Source organism: Miniopterus natalensis, chromosome 14 (genome assembly GCF_054644295.1).
Source record: "Miniopterus natalensis isolate mMinNat1 chromosome 14, mMinNat1.hap1, whole genome shotgun sequence".
NCBI lineage: Eukaryota > Metazoa > Chordata > Mammalia > Chiroptera > Miniopteridae > Miniopterus > Miniopterus natalensis.
In genome coordinates this window covers 55,305,795-55,326,333 of record NC_142094.1, presented here as the reverse complement: position 1 = coordinate 55,326,333, position 20,539 = coordinate 55,305,795, and the positions used below count along the sequence as shown (strand labels likewise).

The window sequence follows — 20,539 nt, the reverse complement described above, 5'->3', positions numbered from 1 at the left end:
TCCTGACTGGGAATGGAACCGGCCACCTTTCAGTGCACAGGCTGACTCTTAATCAACTGGGCCACACCAGCCAGGGCCAGGATTCATTTTTTAAATTTCATGGGGTGGTCTTGTTTATTTGTGTTAAAGCTAATGCATTTAAATGTTATTAATGTCCTCATTTGTATTACTAAGAGCATCGATGTGAACGTTGTCGGTGCTCACAGCTCATGCCTCACTCTGGTCTGTAGAGCTGGAGGGAGGGCCGGCAGTGTGCCTGTGGAGAGTTCGGGAAAGTCTCACCTTACACTCTGGATGTTCCCATGTACATACATTCACGGTGACAGGGACACAGAGCTCACCACGTTAGCCCGCTGACCCAGGCTGACCGCAGCTCGATGCCAAAAGCAGGGGCACTTGCCTTTGGTTCGACCTTGGTTTTCAGGCCAGGACTTCTAGTCCCCTGCAGATGTGTGATTTGCATGACCAGAGCCACAAGGCTAAGTCATCTGCCTGCTCCTTCTGCTGAACGTGCTCAGGGAGCTCTCGCTCTGACCCGCGGTGTGGGGTCTGACCGGCAGCCAGGCTTTGGGCTGGCTGCTCTCTTGTCAGAGCCTGTGCAGCCCAGCAGCCTAGCAGCCTGTGCCAGTGTGTGGCTCAGAAACCAAGGCCTCCTCCCAGGTGAGCCCGGTGAGCCCGAGCCCAACTGGTCCCAGGCTTTCAAGGGCAGATCTTCGCTCCAGGCCAAAACAGTGACCCTAAGTGATGTTCCTCAGCAGCCGTGGCTCTCCGGAATGACCTAGACGCAGCTCCATTCTGCGAGGTTTTGAGGGGATGAAGCTAGGCTCATTCCACGCTGCCTTGTGACCTTTCCCAGCAGGTGTCATCTTTGGAGATGCCTGGTAGTTCGTCCATATGCCACGCAGGCATGCCATGGCCATGAGGGACACTGCTTTTGTGTTAGGACTGCCGGGTAGTGTGGAGCCTGGGGAATATCCTGTGAAAGCTTTGGTGCTGTGTGTGTGAGCCAGTGCCACCTCTGCCTGCCTGAGCAACCTCAGGAAGCGTTCTCATTCTTTGTCTCAGTCAGCTCAGGCTGCTGCTTAAACAGCAGGGCTTATTCCCTCAGCTCTGGAGGCTGGAAGTCCAGGATCAAGTTGGTTTCCTCAGAGCCTTCTCTGCTTGGGTTAGAGATGGACACCCTCTTCATGTGGCCATCCCTCTGTGCACAGACTCCCCTGGGGTGTATAAAAAATTTGTTCCTTGGTTTTCTTATTTTCTTTAAAAGGTGATTAACTGTTCACAATAAAATTAATAATTCAGGGGCTTATAATATATGTAGAAGTAAAATCTATAACAAAAATAGCACAAAAGGTAGGTTCTTACTTTTGCTTACAGTATTGTGAACAAGTGCAGTATTATTTGAGGGCAGACTTTGATAAATCAAAGATGCGTATTATAAATCCCAGAATGCCATTGAGAAATAAAACCAAAAAGTTTAATTCATATGTCAGTATAGAAGATAAAATAGAATTCTAGTTTAAAAAAATCATCTAAAAGAAGGCAGGTAAGAGGGAAAAGAACAGAAAAAGATGGGACAAATAGCACATTAGTAGATTCAAACCCAGCCATATTGATGATTACATTAAATGTAAATGGTCTTAAGATTCAAATAAAAAGGTATAGATTAACAGACTGAATAAAAAAAGCCAGATCCCACTATGCATTTTCTACAATACACAGATAATTTAAAAGAATAAAGACAAGAGTTCTGTGCAAAAAGATATGAAAAATAAAGACACACATATCAGAAAAGTGTACAGCTGTCTTCATTTTCATATTACAGAATTATTTGCATAGAATACCTTATAGAATTTTTGAAAACAAACTAAGTTGAGGATGTAATTTTAATATATAAAATTGATTTTTATGTAATTAAATTGAAGCTTAAATTTAAAACAATTACATTTACAAGTAGTGTCAAAAACAAAGTATTTAACATTAACTTTAGTAAGAGATATGCAAGACCGCTCCACTGAACAATAGAACACATGGCTGAGATAAGATGTAAGTACTGCGTACAGCTTGGTCAGAAAAGCCAACGTTGCCAAGAGGTTAGTTCTCCATGAACTGTCCTCTATGTTTAATTCACTCAGGCTTTTAAATTCTCAGCTGATTGTAAAGTTGTATGGAAACATAAAGGGCCTAGAATATCTAAAGCAATCTTGAAAAAGAATGCAGTTGTAGGACCTACATTACCTGATTTCAGGACTTATTACAAATCTATAGTGAAGACACTGTGGTATCAAAACATAGAGCAGCAGAGCAGAATTGAGATCTGCACTTTTACAAACTTTTTATCCTTGAGAAAGACTCCAAGTAGATCAGTGAGGAAAGTGAAATTTTTTCAACAAATAGTGTGTGAACAACTGAATATCATCTGCAAAAAAAAAAAATTACCTTGACCCCCTAGCGCACACTGTACATAAAAATTAGAGATGTATCGTGTACCTAAACACAAACCTGCAACTCTAAAGCTTTTAGAAGAAAACGTGGGAAAAGGTCTTCATAATCTGAATAAGCAAACGTTGCATATAGCACAAAAATAACACTATGAACAAAAATATCAATAAATAGACTTTATCAAAAGTAAAAGACATATTTAAGAAAGTGAAGAGGAAAGCCACAGAGTAAGAGAGAAATTTTGTAGCATGTATACCTGACAAAGGACTTGTACACAGGTTGCATGAAGAATTGTATAACTCTGTAACAAAAAGGCAACCCAAAAAATAACTGGACAACTTAGCCTCTTCTCAAAGGAAGATGTGTAAATTCGTCCATAGACACATGAAAAAGTTCCCACCATGAAATTAAAACCACATTACTATTAGCACCCAAAAAATGAAATATTTAGGTCTAAATATGTACAAGACCTATGTGAGGAAAACTATAAAGCTGATGAAAGATATCAAAGAACTAGATAAATGGAGAGAGATTCTATCCATCCTATTATGGATAGGAAGACTCAATATTATCTAGATGTCAGTTCTTCTTGACTTGATCTAGAAATTCAACACAACCCCAATCAAAACTGTAGCAAGTTGTTTTGTGGATATCAACACACTGATTCTAAAGTTTATACAGAGCTGCAAAAGACCCAGAATGGCCAACGTGAGAAGAACAAAGTTGGAGGACTGATACTACCTGAGCTCAAGACTTACTATAAAGCTACAATAATCAAGACAGTATGGTACTGGCAAAAGAACAGACAAATAGATCTGTAGTACAGGCTAGTGTAGCCAGAAATATACCCATGTAAATATAGTCAACTCATCTTCACCCAAGGAGCAAAGGCCATTCAATGGAGAAAGGACAGTCTTTTCAGTAGATGGTGCTGGAATAACTGGACATCACATGCAAATAAATGAATCTAGACACTTTACACCCTTCACCAAAAGTAATTTAAAATGGGTCACAGACTTAAATGTAAAACTATGAAACTCCTACAAGATAACATAGGGGGAAACCTGCATGACCTCGGGTATGGCATTGTCATGATCCATGAAGAACTAATTGATAAGCAGGACTTAAAATTAAAAACTTCCATGAAAGACAGTGTCAAGAGATAAGACAAGCCAGCCACAGGCTGAAAGGACATATTTGCAAAAGACATTTGCTAAAGGACTATTATCCAAAATGTACAAAGAACCCTTAAAACTCAACCTTAGGAAAATGAACAACCCAATTAAAAAAATGAGCCAAAGACCTGAACAGTAGTCCTTACAAATGAAGATATTCAGATGGCAAGTAATCAGATGAAAATGTGTTCAGCATCATACGTCATCAGGAAAATACAAATTAAAACGAGGAGACACCACTGCACACCTGTTAGAATGGCTAAAATCCGAATCATTGACGTCACCAAGTGCTGGTGAGAATGGGGAGCAACAGGAACGCCCCCCCCCCCCGGTGGCGGGAATGCAAAGTGGCGCGGGCACTGTGGAAGACAGTTTCGCAGTGTGTCATCAGATGAGGCAGACTGTTACCATGGGATCCAGCAATCACACTCCTTGGTATTTACCCAAATGAACTGAAAACTTACGTCCGCACAAAATCCTGCACACGGATGTCTGTAGCAGCTTTATTCATAATCGATAAGACTTGGAGAGAACCAAGAAGTCCTCTGGTAGGACAAAGAAAGTCTCAGTTGTTGGTGTGCCTCACAGGCCCCTCCTGCCCCAGAGGACAGGCTGGCCATCCTGCGCGCTCAGGCATGGCAAGGGACGGAAGCCTCAGAGCCCGGCCTCTGGGCTGTGTGTCGATCTCAGCCAAGCCAGCAAGCCGAGCGAGGCCTTTGTCGGAGTCATTGTTTTATTTTGCACGTGGCTGTCAGGACCGTCCCGCCTAGCCGGCTTCCCTCTGGCAGGTGGGGGGTGGCTCAGAAGTGTGTCCACATGGAGCCTGGGGTGCCAGCCCTGTGCTTGGCCAGGTATTTGGACAGGGTGGTGATGCCCTGGGCTGGCCAGAGCCACCGTGTCGGTGACGGTGGGCTGAATGCCTGGGGCGAGTGTGCCCTACTTAGGGAGGATTTCGTTTAATGAGTTCATATTCCCCCATCTGCTGCTGATGTGGAGCTTGGAGATTCGTTTATCTGAGCATCAAATAGACCCGAAATCCTTGTGTCCGTCTCTCCCGGGGTGTTTTGTGTTGAACCACAGGACGGGCCTTCCAGAACGTGCTTCTCCGGCACTAGAGTCTGGCTTGGTGGGCTGCTGCCACGATACAGAAGCCAGCAGCTGGATGGCATTGCAGCATTTCACACCCCCGGAGGCAGAGCCCGGGTTACTCACTGTGTGATTCTCTGTTCCTGAGCGGCAGTGAGGGGATTTCATAGGACGATGCACCGTCTCGGCAGCCCTCCGTGTGAAACACCAGGGTCACCTGTCGTCACTGTGGTCTCCGGGGCCATCACACAGTTTTAGCTGCAAGCTTGTGTAGAAGTGGCCCTGTTCCCGGGCACCCTGCCACTGAACAGTGGTCCTCAGCTGCCCCTGGGCAGGGTTGAGTGGTTGGGGACAGGCACAGGCTCTGCCCATTTTCCCCTGAGGCAGCACTGGGCTGGTGACAGCAGCCACACCCCTCTTGTGACACCTGTGGGACCAGCCTTCAGCCAAGGAGCGAAGTAGAGCTCCCTGACACGTCGCGTGTCCTTCTACTTGGGCCACCACCCGCCGGAGCTCCGTGTCTGTGTCCCCCAGGCTCTGCATTCTGGCCTCCAACCCGACTTTCCTAGAGGCCCAGGGACATTGGAAGGTGAGGGTCTGTGGACAGGGTAGGTTACCCTGCTTTTCTCTCACCTGCCCAGAGCACAGGGAGCCCCTCTGAACGCGTGTCTGTAACAGCGTGTGGACTGACTGCTGGCTACAGATCCGAGGCCAGGGGGAAAAGCTAAAGGAACCGGAGGCCTGTTGTCTGATGGGGTTGACACAGAAGCCCCTGTCTGCACCTCAGCCCTGGTCCCCGAGAGGAGGGGGAGCGACCTGCCCACCTGGCTGGTGGTGACGTCCCCGGCCCACCATGTCCCTTCCCACTCAGTGCGTGTCCGGCGTGGTGCCCTGGCCGGGTGCTCCTCCCTCCTTGCCCCCCTGCCGCGGGCACACGGGGAACCTGTCCTGCGGGGACCCCCGTCGCCCACACCTGCACGGCCCCATCCTCATTTGAATAGGTGAGGAACCAAAGTCAGCTGCACAATCGGAGCTGGATTCCATCACTCAGAATCCAGGCACAACTTCTTTTGAATTCCTCAGCTGCCCTGCGGCAAAGGCTCCATGTTGATACTGAGATTAATCCCCAAAGAGCCCCTCGTCTCTCTGCAGAGAAATTAAAGCTCGCCGGGTTCCCTTTTGCCTGTCCTTCTGACAGCTCTGTCGGTAATGATATGCCTTCTGCTCGGCGTAATCCCCGACCTACAGTGAATAATTCATTAAGAAATTAAGGGCTTAGCTCCTCTCTGTTGGGTTGGTCTTCAAAAGTTAGCTAAAATTATTTAACAGACCTCAGGGCTCTTCCAGACAAGCTCCCGAAGCCACATGGGTGGGGATCGTGCACCCACCTGTCCCTGTTAGATTTGTCAGTTTTCCCAGAAAATGAGTCCAAGGAGGCGGACCGGAGCTTCCGCGCGGCCCAGGACCGCGGGCCCTGCCCAGGTTTAGGAAGAAGCTTGTTTTTAGACTCACAGGAGCCATGAGAAATGTCTGCCAGTAAAACTCGCGGGGCTTCTCTTCTCCTGGGTGCCTGCGAGGGCCAGCAGGGGCTTCTCGAAGTTTCTGACGGGGTACGTCAGAGTTCCAGACTGGGGTCTGTTGGCGCGTTAACACCCACCTGATGACCAGCCTGAGCTGGGTCTGAAATCACGAGCGGAGGGTCCCTTCTCTGCCGTGTGACTGAAGCCACCAAGGGAAGGAGGCTTAATTCAGTGTCACCTTCCCCTGGCTGACTCTGGGCGGGATACAGTGACATTATCTTGCGTACGTTGATAACACTGTGTCATTTTAAATCCGACCCCCTCTCTCTCGTGCTTTGATCACGAGGTTGTGCCACGGAGGGAACGTGGCTGCTGTGGTCAGCATGGGGTTGGTTGGCTCAGGGGTCACAGCGTCCTGGCCGAGAGCTGGGCGTGTCTGTCAGAGGAGAGCCAGCAGGACCCAGCCGCCGAGATGGAGTCCACGGGGGTGGGGACGGCACAGGGATCTAGAACTAGGACCCTCCGCTCGGTTCTGACTCCCTTCCTGACAGTGACCCCGTAGTGACAGCCACACCCCCTCCCTTCCGCCCGCCCCCTCGCGTTTGTGGGCAGTGTGTGTCTCCTCGTATTGTTCAGGAACCATTAGCACCTGTTCAGAAGTCGGTGACTGGGCTTCGAGCTGAATGAGTTAATTGAGTGGTGACTATGTTAATGTATAATTATCCACGTTCGTACCAGGACAGTCACAATTGAATCATTTCTCTGTAGGCCTCCTTAAGTTGGAGCTCAAAGTCCTAGGCACAATTCTGTTGTTAAGGTTCGGGCACTAATCACGGGGCAGGCGAGAGGAGGCGCCCTCTCCTCGCCTCGCCTGAGCCCCACCAGGTGACTGCGACAGCTCCCGCGGCGGGAGCCGAGGGTCGCGTCCCGGGGCTGGGGTCCAGCTGTCGTGGATGGTCATCCGGAGGAGCTCCGAGGTTGGCTCGGGCGCCCGGGCCAGGACGTGCAGCAGGAGCGTTCCTGTCCCTCAGGTCAGAGGGGCCCCGCTGTCCTCAGAATGGTTGACGACCCCAAAGAGCTTTGGATCCTGAGGGCTGTGTCTCCCTCCATATGCCATGCTGGAAATTAAACCTGAGGATTCTTTAATGTCTTTATTTTAAAGTAACACTCTACTATAAAGTTATTTATATCAAAATAACTATTTTCCAAAACCAAAAACATATAAGGACAGTGTGACGTTATTTTACATTTTTGCCAGCCTCTCTGATGCCCGTGTTGAATCTGCACGGCCCTATGGTCCGGGTGCTCAGGGGACCCTCGCGCCTGCACCCAGTGCCACCAGGAGGAGGCTGCTGCGGGTGGGCGGGCGCCCCGGAGGCGGCCCAGCTGTGAACCCCTGTGGCGCGCTGAGGGCTGGTGTGCAGAGGGGGCTCCTGCCTGAGGCCCCGCTTTCCCGGGGGAGCGCGCCCCTCGACAGCCGCTCCAGCTGCGCCTCGGAGTCTCGCCTGCACAGGGACAATGACAGAACCAGTCACGGGCTGTTTCTATTCTGTTCCATTGAGCTAAGTGCTGTTCTTTCACCAGCACATGCGGACTTGATTACAGTGGTTTTGTGTCGAGGTGCACTTTTCAAACGCTGGAGAGCCTTGCATTCCTGGGACAAAGTCCACTTAATTTCGGTGTCTTACTCTTTTTATATGTAGTTGGATTCCATTTGCCAATTCTTTGTTGAGAATTTTTGCATCTCTGCCCATGGGAGATATTAACCTGTACTTCCCTGATTTCTTTTTCTGGTTTTGATATTGGAGTAATTATTGCCTCATAAAATGCCTTGGGAAGTGTATCCTCACTGCTTTCAGGAAAAGATGATGCTGAGTTGATGTGTTTCTTATTTAAATGTTTGATAAAATTGGTGACTTTATCTGGCTCTGGTGATTTCAGATTTTAAGCTATGAATTTAAGTCCTTTGGTAGCTACTGAACTATTCCAGTTAGCTGTTCCATGCTGGATGAGTTCTGATCGTTTGTAGTTTTTGATAAATTGATCTATTTCATTTATATTGTTGAATAGTATGTGTAGTTATTGGTAGGAATCCTTTATTATCCATGTAATGTCTGCGAGGTCAGGAGTGACATCCCCTTTCCTTCCTGATGCTGATGATTTGTTGTTTTTTCTTTATCAGTCTTGCTAGAGATTTATCAATTTTATTGGCCTTTTCAAAGGACCCAATTTTGGTTTTATGTATTTTACTCTTATCATTTTTCTGGTTTCAATTTCAATGATTTCTGCCATTGCCTTTATTTACTTCTTGAGTTGGTTTTATTTTGCTCTCTTTTTCTGGTTTCTTAAGTTGGAAGCTCAAATTTTTAATTTGAGACCCTTCCCTCTTTTCTCAAATATGCATTTAATACTATAACTTTCCCTCTACTGTTACTCTGATTGTGTCTCATAAATTGTGAAATGCTGTCTTCTCAGTTTCAGTCAGCTCAATGTATATTTTTATTTCCCTTAAGACTTCCTCTGTGACCCATGGATTATTTAGAAGTGGCTTATTTACTGTCCAAATGTTTAGAGATTTTCTGTTATCTTTTTTTTATATTAATATCTATTCTAATTTCATTATCATCAGAGAATATAACTTATATGATTTCAGTTATTTTAAATTTTGTTAAAGTTTGTTTTATGACCCAGAATATGGTATGTCTTGGTCAACGTTCCATATACATTTGGAAAGAATATATGTTCTGCTGTTACTGGGTAGAGTGTTCTATAAATGTCAGTCAGAACCAGGTGCTTGATAGTGTGTTTTATTTCTACATTCTTGATTTTCCGTCAACTATTTCTATCAGTTATTGAGAGAGAGATGTTGAAATCTCCAAGTATAATTGTGGGTTTGTCTAATTCTCCTTCCAGGTTTTGTCTGTTTTTGCTTTATGTATTTGCAACTCTGCCGTCAGGAACATAAAAATGTATGGTTGGTGTGTTATCTTTGTGGGCTGTTCCTTTTATCACTATGTAATATTCCTTTTTACCTTGGAAATTTTCTTTGGACTTAACTCTGCTTTATCTGATATTAACTTTTATTGGATTATTGTTTACATGGTATATTTTTATGCATTCTTTTACTTTTGACCCACCTATATCTATTATTTGAAGTGGAGTTTTTTTAGACAGCACATCCTTGGGTTATTTTTTAAATTCATTCTATATTTTTCATTGGTGTAATTAGACCATTTACGTTTAATGTAATTATTTAATATGATTGGATTTAGATATAAACATAATAACATTTGTTTCATTTTACCTTATTTATTAGATTTTATTTTATTATTATATAATATTTTGTTTTCTGTCTTTTCCCTGTCTTTCATTTCTCTTTCCCCCTTCCTTCCTTTAGGCTATTTTAACACTTTTTTAGTATTTTATTTTAGTTTACCTGTAGTTTTTGACTATAGTTATCTCTCTTTATGGTTTTTCTACTGGTTGTTGTAGGGATTATATACTGAACTTTTGCAGTCTAATTGGAATCAGTATTTTATCACCTTAAAGTAGAATGTAGAAACCTTTCCAGCATATGATCCTTTAACTCCCCTCCTTGAAATCATAGTGACCTATGTTTTACATCTGCATATACTGAAAATCTTATAAATGTCATGATTTTGGTTTCAGTCATCATACATATTTCAAAGATTGCAACAGCCCAAATGTGCGAGTGCAGGCTGCCCAATGTCCACTCCCACACGTGGCATGAAAAGAGCTCACATAAAAGACCATGTCCGTGACATAGGCCAAGATCTCTCCGTGCCAGTGTTGGGAGACTGCTTCACCACTTTCTGGCTGATTTTACAGTCCAGGTAGAGAATTTAGGAAACAATGTTTTAGGGGTAGGTGGTCACAGCGGGTGTGTTTTAAGTAGGCACCCAAACTGAAATGAAAATGGCATGTCCTCAAGGTAAGGGTGCTCTGGGAAGCAGGTCAGCCTCCGGCAGAGGCTACCACACAGTGTGAACTGAAGCCCGACCCCAGAAGGGCCGGAGAAAGATGAGGACGGAGAGGGCGAAGGAAAGGAGCTTTCAGGAACTGGCTGACAGTGGCCACTCCACACAACCCTGAGTTCACGGCCTGCTCTCTTGGGGGGAGGGACATGGTGGGAGAAAAAAGAATAATATTTTAACAGTACCCCTTAGGCCACCTGAAACGCTGGTCCAGCCACTGTGGATTTATGTGGTCACCTCCACCTCAGGAAAATATCTCTGCGTGTTAATTTTTATGAGCAGGTTTTACTCCATTATGGAAGGATCTTTAACAACTGAACGTGTTGGCCCCTCCTCCAAAACGGGTTCAGTTTCTGCGTCTGGTTTTGCACAGGTTGGGGTTAACGGCACTGACTCTGAGAGCCGCTTAAACTAATTAATGCATTTGCTCCCTACAGGGTGAAATTGAGTTTCGAGATGCATTTCTAGAACGATGTGCTTGATTGCTAAATATTGCCTTCTTTGAGCTTTTTCCCCCCTAATATATTGCCTGGTAGGTACAGGGTGAGAAATGGTCTCCCATGAAAAATTGACAATGAAGCTGAACATGTTGGATAAACTCTGTGCTCAGAGATGGCTGTATAATTGTTTTATGATACGATACTTTTACGCCCAGAAAGAGAGGCCCTATGTAAGGTGGCGGTAACTCGTCGGGCCTGGCGCTCTGAGGACGTGCTGGAGAGGTGGAGAGGAGCCCGGCTCCCCGACCGCTCCATGCTGCAGTGGACTTTTTTTATTTTTAATTCTCACTCGAGGAGAGGATATGTTTAGAGAAAGGAAGGGGGGGGAGAGAGAGAGAAACATCGACAAGAGGGAAAAGAATCCTTCCATTGCCTCCCATACATGCCCCAACTGGGAATCGAACCCGCAACCTAGGTGCGTGCCCTTGACTGGGAATCAAAGTCGCAACCACGTGGCGTACGGGACAATTCTCCAACCAGCGGAGCCACCCAGCCAGGGCTGTGCTGCTGTGACTTTGCACGCACACCTCTCCTCGTATTCCAGCAGGTTCGGAAAGTCCCAGGCTCGCCCTCCTGGGAAGCCGGGGTGCGCCCTCTCCCCAGGTCGGGATGCAGAAACAGGAGCGGAGCCCCCTGTGCCCGCAGAGGCAGCCAGGACCCCGGCCTCCGCTTCTGCCCACGAGCTGAGCTGCTCTGCTGCGTCCCCTCCAAGGCAGCTGCCCCCGAAATCTCTCTTCCCTCCAGTTACCACCGCCAGGCTGCCTGCTTTGCTCTCCCGTTTTTTTTTTTTCAAGTTAAGGCGTAACAACAACAGCAACAGTCATAATGATGAACAGTTTGGTTTCAGACCCTTTCTGAAGAAATCACAGTAAACAGAGTCTGTTTGCCTAAGGAAACCCTCCCAGCAACCAGCCCTCGACACAACTGCCGCGCTAATGAACCCCAAGCTGTTAATGTGGTTTCTTCAGTTAAATTGATTCATGAATTTTGAAGAGAACATTATCTAATGAATTTTCTTTGAATAGAAAGCAATTAAAAGGACAAATCAGTCTGATTAACCCCAAAGTCACCCTCCTGCCACAAATGGTGTACAGTTTGAAATTATATCATAAAAAACTGGAGCACACTTGCTATCTTTTGCCCTCGCCTAATCCATGTAAATTAATGAACAACAAAGTTAATTTCTTTGATGACCCTTCTCTCCTATCACCTGGATTATGCTGATGTTTCATTTGCTTAATGTTATAATAAAGACTAAACAGGTTTTTTTCCCAGTGAGGTGATTACCGTCCCCTTCCGCTAAGAAGCGATTTTTATTATTTAACGCGTGCGTAAGGGCGTGTTTCCTTTAAGAACCAAACCGCACTCTGCCAGCTTGGCACGGGGTGTGTCATTAGTGCCGTCACGGGCACAGTCTGGGCACCGCTCCTGCCTGCGGAATCCTCCCCTTTGTTGGTGCCATCGGGACCTCCTGCCACCCCGAGGGCTCGGTGCCCTACTGTGAGAACACGAGGACAGAGTTCTGTGTCCAGCGATGCCGAGCCGGGCTCCTCTTTGGAAAGACAATAGGCCCCCGTTCGGACTGGCCTCCGTCACAGGCCAGAGCTGCGCGCCTGCAAACCCTGCACCTGGAAACGGCTCTAACCGCCAGGAGCAGAGGGAGACTCCCACAGCACTTGGAGAGGGAATGCAATTAAAACAGGAATGGCGTTAGGTGATTTTGCAGCCCTGCTCATTACAGAGGCCTATAGCCAAGGTTGCCGCCGGCCCCTGGGTGCCAGGGTTTGGCATCCTGAGTCTGCTCGCTGCCCAATGTGGGCAGCTGGTGTAACAGCCCAGCCCAGCCCATGGCTCCTCTTTCCTTCTGGGTCATCTCTGACGTCGGAAATGCACCAACAGTACAAAGGATTTCGAAGTCAGTGGGCAGGCACGGCCTCTGTGCTCAGGAGCTGGACCATGTGCTAGTGAACTGGGAGAGCACCGGGCAGGAACAGGGACAGTGGGAAGCTGCAAATCTGTGATGTGTGGCTGGGGATCCCTGGAAGAAGCCAGCCCGCTCTGTGCCCCGCCTCACGCGTGGTCCTCGTGCCAGGTGACAGGAACACACGTGGAGGCCACGTTTTGACTGAGTGCAGCACCTCTGTGTCGATGGGTTTCTGATTCAGGGCTGGCAGCTGTTTATGTCAGAGCTGCTGGAGCCGATTGTCCAAATGACATCACTTTGCCTTCTTCCTTCCAGACTCGTTCACCCGGCAGGTGCTGTGGAAGCTGCTGGAGGTGGTGAAATTCGGCGAAGTGGTTTCTTACCAGCAGTTAGCAGCCCTGGCGGGCAGCCCCAAAGCCGCGCGGGCGGTGGGCGGAGCCATGAGGAGCAACCCTGTAAGTGCGGGTCGGCGTGCGGATGGGGTTGGCGGGTGTCGTTTGATAGAAGCGTGTTTCCCAGGCAGCCTGTGCTGCTGGCGGATGGACAGGAAGCATTTGTAATGGGGACCTCAGAAGAGACATGGGCACTGCCCATGGGTTGGGGAAGGTGGTAAAGAAAGCATCCCCACACACCCAAGAGCCCTCCCTCCATGTGTTAGAAACACAGAGCCTCTGTCACAGGGAGCACACAGGGACAAAGCCTGGGGAAGTGGCCAGCAGACATTCGTTCATCCATTCAACAGCTGTGTGCCCTGGGTGCCCGGTGTGAGCCAGGCGCTCTCCTGGGTACTGGGTTAGAGCAGGAGACAAAGCAGAGTGAAAGCCCCCACCCCCGTCCTGGTGCTCAGCTTCTAGAAGGTCCACGTGCTGGGTCCATCTCCCCGGGACCACCTTCTGTTATGAGGTCCAGCCGCCCTGGGCCTGACCACTAGGGACGACTAAACTCTTGACACTTGACCTGGGATAGTAACCGGATTTGGGCATGGCTGTCGGGAATGTGGCTGTGCCCACACGCTTTCATGTCCTGTCCCTCCTGTGGGTCTGAGTTGGGTTTGGCTGAGAGCGAAGCTCACAGGCCACGTGAAGCTTTCTTCTCTGGAAGACAGGGCTGCGGTGTGGGGTGGCTGCACCCATCGAACCTAGAAGTACAGGTCAGGTCATACATGGGCCAGAGACTGTCTAGTCTCCAAGACCCTGCCCAGCCTTGTGAGGCCCCTGGATTGTGCCCATTCTCCTTGGCCTCTCCAGTGCCCAGCAAGTAAATGCTGTCACGTCAGTGACAGCTTCTCCCTGCAGCCACAGGGACATCTCTAATGGAAGAACACCATCCAGTCGGGAAGAACCAATAGCATCATTGAATCATGGGGTGGGAAATTACTAAGTCAGGCCCACTTTCTAAAAAATTGTGTGGCTTTGCTGTGTATTTTCAACAGTATTTTCATCCCTGCTCATTGGACAGGTGGGCGTTTGCACAGCACAGTCGGCGCACCTGCCACTCGGCGCAGGGCCGCCCCAGGGCGCAGCCGGCATCTGTGGGAGATGGTGAGCTCTCAGCCTTTCGCACAGCACCGCACTGTGCTTTAGGAAACGGCTCCTGTGAGCGCAGAGCTGCGCTGTGCCAGGGTAGGTCTAGTCTGCAAAAGTTTCTGCCGTGTTAAAGTACCCGAATTGTCTGGAGCACTGTGTGATACGGATGACGCATCGCAACCCCCTCCCGAGTTCCAAGTTCTCGGGGACGAGGGCCGGTGGGCCCCGTTAGCATGCTGTTTGCATTTGCTGTGTTGCATTGCTCGGGCCGGCCTCATCATCACATCCTGCCGCACACGGGGCCGTGTTTTTACAGAGCACGTGGCATGATTCCAAATTAAGTTTGTGAAATATGGTTTGTTATGTTTGCCAATAAAGCTTAAATGCATCCTCCTTCGGAAGGTCCCCATCTTCTCGCAGGCTGTGGCTCAGTTCGACATTGCTCTAGATAAAAAGGCCGCTTGGGTGCTTTGGGATCAGGCTCCACCGTGGGCCTGGGGAGAGGAACATTGGAAGCTGAGGGGGTCTTGGGACCGCTTCCTGAGTCACTTCGGACGCTGTGCTCTGTGGGAACTCTCGCTTAGTCCCAGGTCTCCAGCCCCGGTCCAGGCCAGGTTGCCACTGCCCGGGCCCCGTGGGTGGAGCTGCTCCCTCCCGTCTCCCCCCCGATGTCCAGCTTGACGCCCAGGTGTGCACACGCACGAAGTGGCAACACCGCCTGCCCCTGGGTGTGTGCGGCACCCACACGTTGCTGTGGAAACCAGCTCTCTAACCGACGGATACAAATGAGGAGCCTCACCTGCCGGGCCCGCGGCGCCTCGCTCTGCGGCGGGGACGCCGTGGCAGCTCAGCGATCGCACTCGTGGTGATATCCGGGGACATTTATTGTCTTGCAAGCAGCACGACACTCACCCCCTGCTATTAATCTCTATGAGTGTCTCCCTGCGAGTGTGGCCTCAGTCACAGAAATTTATAAAATAGGATCCACAGGGCTCAAACTCTGATGTCCATGAAGTCCTCATATTGACCTCCCGTCGTGGGCCAAAGCCGGGCCTGGAGATGTCTACAGACCTGGCAGGAGCCTCTGCGAGGCCCCCTCCTCTCAGCCTGCCAAGGACAGCTGGGTGGCCGTGAGCCTTCGTGGCCTTTCTGCGGCCTTCCTCTGGCATCAGGCCCATAACACTCATAGGAACCCTCACCTCATGGAGAGTTTGCAAAGGTGCCAGCGGCTGCAGGCCTGAGAGGTGCCTCCAGCTGTGGTGCAGGCGGGGCAGGTACTCCCGCAAGAAATGGCACTTCAGGGTGATGGGGGTTGACAGTCCTCAGAGTTTCCGTAAAGTGATGTAAACTCCTTAGAAATGACTGGGGATCCAAGAGGTGATTCAGACCCAAGAGAGAAAGGAGCACTGGTCCGGGGCTGGACCGTGCCTGGTGCGGACGGCCTGTGGTTAGCCTACATGGTTGTCCACATGGTTGTGTCCCTTCCTTGGTGCTGACGGCGGGCTCGGCCACTCCCGCACAGAGACCGCACCGTGGAGACCTCCCTGGAAACGCCTCCGTTCAGGCTGGAGAGAGCAGTCAAGCATTCCAGGGGGAGGGTGGACGCGCACTTGGAATGTGGGAAAACACCGTGGTGCGCGCATCCCCCCAGGGGGCTTGCGGTGAGCGAGAACCCATTTCGCACCACTTTCTTCCCTTGCCTGGGGGAGGCGTGGATTTTCCTGGGGTGGGAGTTTCTTCCCGTCCTAGATACTCAATTTTTCCAAAGTTTTCCTGAAGGGACTCACTAGCCTGGAGGAGACGGTTGGGCAGCCTTCCGGGAGGCGCTCTCCCCGACCCGGCGCGGAGGCCGGTCCGTCGTCTGGTAGATTGGACTGAAGACGCCTCCCGCACAAAACACCTTCCGCTCATCCTCAGACAGAATTTGCTTAATGCAGTTCAAAGGCAATCAATACTGTGCACAGAGAATTTCCCACCTCTTTCTAAACAAAAGGCATTCCGAAGGAGTTCGTTTACCCGCAGATCGCCACGAGCGTCAACGACCCCGAGCCGCGTTCTGCCAGTCACCCAGAAGGCTGTTGATAAAGATTTACCATCATGTTCTAAGTGTCAGGGCTGTCAGTGGGGCTGAACCATTTGACCAGAAGAAGAAAACGCACAGGGAGCTATTGATTACAGCTTCTCCGTGTCACTTGTTCACCGGGATTTAGGTATTGATGAGGCCGCGAGTGAAAACAAGCTCCTTCCCCTGTGGGCTGCTACCCGCAAGAACAAAGGCGGAGTCGGAGGAAATATGCAGCCGGCACTGGAATCAGAGGGATTCCCTATTGATTGAAAGGCCCCTTCGTGTTATTTTCATCGGAGACAAACCTATGGGTTTGGAAGCTTTATAGCGTTTGAGAGACGGTCCGCGTAAGTGATGGATTCGCGTATTGGACGAATTAGATTTCACAGCGTGAAGGTTGCGGGGCAGCTGTGATATTATGAGCTGCTTGGTTATTGATAAAAATTACATTTTATGCAGCACAGTCCTTGAAGGAGAAGGCATGGAGGGTCCGGCTCCTTTGAAATGTCCTTAGGGCTCTAATAAATTTTAGCAGGTTTCATTATTTTAATAGCGTGAAACCTGCCACCAAAATTAACGGAAACAGGCGCAGCGTTTCCCCATTCGGAGTGGTGAAATCGTGCGTGTTCATTAAGTCACCTGCTTGCCCTCACCGTGTGCATACGAGGCAGGCTGGTCGTAGCTTAGTTATAATTAGTTGTCCTCCCCATCCGGCCGCCCTGTTTCCTGCGTGACATACAGAAAGAGGGCCAGGTTCATGTCCCACACTTTTATAATTCCATCGCTTGTTGGGAGGGAAGGGAGGAAGCAAAGGTCTCTTGTGAAGTCTGTTAGGTGGGAGACTTGAACCGGAGCCTAAATGTGTGCAAAACCAAGTAGGATGAGATCCCTGCCCCTTTATCAGTCAGAACCTTGACTTGCAGTTTATCTCATTGTGCCCTGCGGGCCGTTATTAATGTGACGCGGTATTTGTTGAAAACCCGAGTAAATATTCCGGAAATTCTTAGAATTCTGTCTCCCCCCAGGAGGGTGGGAGCGGGTGCCGTTTGCAGGACTGGGCGGCGTTACCGACTCTCACTCTGTTAAACTGCACTGAACAGGAAATCGCAGGACGAGGCTGCACGCGTTACCACGGCAACCCAAACTTCTAGTGGGAATCGGGACCAGAACTCTGTGCCAGGAGTGGCCGGCCCGCCCAGGCTGGCCTCAGCTGTCCCCAGGGGCTGTTCCTGGAGCCTGAGGAGGGTGAGGGTCAGACCTCACCCCTGCTGGGTGGGAATCCTCCTTTTGCCTCTGAACAGCCCTGTGAACTTTGGGCCAGGGACTGAATGCGACCCGAGGATGACAGTGCCTGGCCTGGGGCATGTTGGAGGATATGATGTCACCATGAGCCGCTTCGGGCACAGAGCACGCTCTCCCCAATGGCACTATTGAGCATCTCATCCAGGATGGGGACCGGGGCCCAGGCCATCCACCCGGGACATGTGCAGCTCGGGGTCCACAGGGCAGGCACCCCAGGCAGGTGAGCTGAGCCGGATGAGTGCCCAGCAGGTGACACCTGGGCTCAACTCTCAGTAAAGGGTCTCCAGTGATGGCAGAGGCAGAATGGCCACCCCAGGAAGCAGAGGGTGCCCAGATGCCGTGAGGAGATCCCGGGCGCATGAGCTCAGCCGCTTCCTCTAGACACTCGGCTGCCAGTGGCTGACCACTGTGTCCAGTTTGCCGACCTCAGAGGTGGAGCGTGGAGGTCAGGGCGCGGACCGGCAGGGGGGGCCCCGGGCTCTGAGTGCACCTCCCAGGTGTGGGGTCTGCTGTTGCTTCTCAGGAAGGTTGGAGAGCTCTCCACACCACCCCACAACTTGGAAGGTAATTTTAAATTTTCTAAGTGCACTTTATAAATCTCTTACCCAGGGAAATTTTCTCCTCCCAAATCTGGGTGCACAGGAGTTGGCTGGAGAATGCCGCATGTTCATTCCCTCCGGGGTTGGGTCCTTGTCTGCCCCGGCCCAGCCCCTGTGGAGTCCTGGAGACCCGGGGACTGGCACTGAGACAGCTCTCGAATGAATGAGCCCCTGCGCGGCGGGTCCTGGATCCGTGTGCTCAGGGGCCGAGCTCGTGAGCCCCAAGGACCCCCCTGGCCTGAAGCCAGGCTGATGGTGGCCGCCTCGCTGTCTTCCAGGTCGCCATTCTCATCCCGTGCCACCGCGTGGTGTGCAGCAGCGGAGCCCTGGGCAACTACTCCGGAGGGCTGGACGTGAAGGAGTGGCTCCTAGACCACGAAGGCAGCCTGGCGGGGACATTGGCCCATGCAGGGGCCACCCGTCCAGCCCGAACCTGGCGTGGGGCCCTGGGGGACATCAGCTCCAAGCCCACCGGCCGAAACTAACTATGTGTGATAGGAGTACGCGTGTGACACGTAACTAACAACACGTAGCAGGTGTCTGTGTAGAGGCTCCGCCACATTAAAGAAGCTGCCGTGTCTTGGGACGTGTGTCTGCCCTCCCTTTGTCGTTTCGACCTTTTATTGCAGAGCAAGCGCAGGAGACCAGCCGTACTGTGTGTGCTTGTCCCCTTCTCTCACTGTGTTGTCCCAGTTCTAGTGTCAAGTCAGGATGAGGGGAAGGACTGGGAACGGGAGGGCCTACCCTGGAAGGGAAGCCTCGGCACCCACTGGGAACAGCTGGCTGCCACCCGGAGCCAGCTATGGCCACCAGGGCCCCAGCTACCATGACCATGGCCCGCGCAGCCTCCCCCAGGCTGCAGCTGCGTTCGTCCCCCCAGGGGCCGACCACCCCGCATGGTCCCACCTTCCCTTCCTGGCTGTGGAAGCTGCAGGACAGTGGTTCACACTCACGCGTTGGTAATGAAGGGAGGGCCACAGAAGCGGTGCTCGTGGCGGTTTTCTAGCTTTGTGTTCGCCCAACTGCCAGAAAAGGTCGTGCAAGACACAGCCACTTTTGATCTGAGTCCATCAAATAGAAAGTAACCCTTGTCAGAACTATTTGGAAGCATCAGCCACTCTGTGGCCACGGCTGTGGCTGGAGGGCACCTGACAGGGATGTAGTTTTGCGCCGACCCCCTCCACGCCCCCTACGCCTCCTCCTGGCCTTAGCGCACTCCTGAGAGCACCCCAAGGTCAAGCCTCGAAGTCAGAGGTCATACCCGAAGGTGGGTCAGCTCCTGTGGCCGCGACACTGGGGAGCATCTCCGACATCTGTGCACCACAGTCTGATCCTTTGTTATCACATTGTCATCTTGGCTTATAATTAACTGTGTCTGAAAAGCAGGGGGACTGGTAGCTAGGCGTGTGGATAAATAAAATGGGGACATGATATACAGGGAAATAAACTACACCCAGCTGTGCAGTAGGAAGCTGTATTTTTGTCAAGGGTTCCTGTGACAGTATAAACCACAGCCGAGGAGCTCGAGTGGTTTGTATATGTCACCAGAAACCGAGATAAAAATACAGCCTTATCATGTGCACGGTCGGGGGGTATTTTATATTTCGTGTTACTTTGCCCGCAACAGAACAGGTACCTAATGTGAGCCAACTTCAGGCTCTCCTCCCCACTTTCCCATGCGTTATATCCCTTTGCTCCATCAGCCAGATTAGTTCTGGGTTTTTTTATTTTTATTTTTTTTTTACCCCTCAAAAATAGTGACAGGAGCATTAGCCCATACTTACTCTTGTGACTCCGGGCCCTCTCGGGACTTGACTTTTGAAGCCGGCCAAGTCATTTTCCCCATAATGGGCTGCGTGGACACCTGACCTGGGGGCCGGCCCCTGGGCCAGCTCTGTCCAGCCCCTCGGGCACTGCGCTCATCCTCGCCCCACGCGAGCTTCCAGAGCCAGAGGCGTGTGGCTCGTTCGGCATCTCGCTGTGAGAGCAGAGTCCCTTCCTGTTTCTGGCATGTTAGGAGGACACGCGGGGGCCTGGGTCGCACTTTGCATCTGGGGATGGTGAAGGTGGTTGTGTCCTAAATTCTCCCAGGAAAAGGCTTGCCTGGGTCACCCACGGTCACCGTCAGCCCTGCCTCTGCCCCCTGCCCCCTGCCCCGACAGAGCAGAAACCCCCCCTCGCTGGCCGGGATGTGGGTTTGGTCTGCGTGCTTCCCAATAGAGGGCGCCATAGCAGTGCGCTAGGCTGTGGTCGGAGACCCCAGTCACCACTCTGCTTGAAGATGGTTAGAAAATGGTCAGCAGGTGGGACTCTCAGATGGGCTCTGTGACAGTCCCACGGCGCACGTTGTGCCACTGGGGCTGCTGGCAGCTGAGCAGGCCGCTCTGCGACACTCTGTCAGACCC

General features: G+C 50.6%; 1 protein-coding gene across 1 annotated transcript in view; it reads left to right on the top strand.

Annotated features, from left to right (window-relative positions):
* MGMT (O-6-methylguanine-DNA methyltransferase) overlaps positions 1–19,011 on the top strand; it is a 149,543-nt gene extending 130,532 nt beyond the window's left edge. The window contains exons 4-5 of the mRNA XM_016204132.2: positions 12,958–13,097; positions 18,413–19,011. Of these exons, the coding sequence (XP_016059618.2) occupies positions 12,958–13,097; positions 18,413–18,619 (347 nt within the window). The 3' untranslated portion in view covers positions 18,620–19,011. The remainder of the gene's footprint in view (positions 1–12,957; positions 13,098–18,412) is intronic.
* Positions 19,012–20,539: the final 1,528 nt, after the last annotated feature.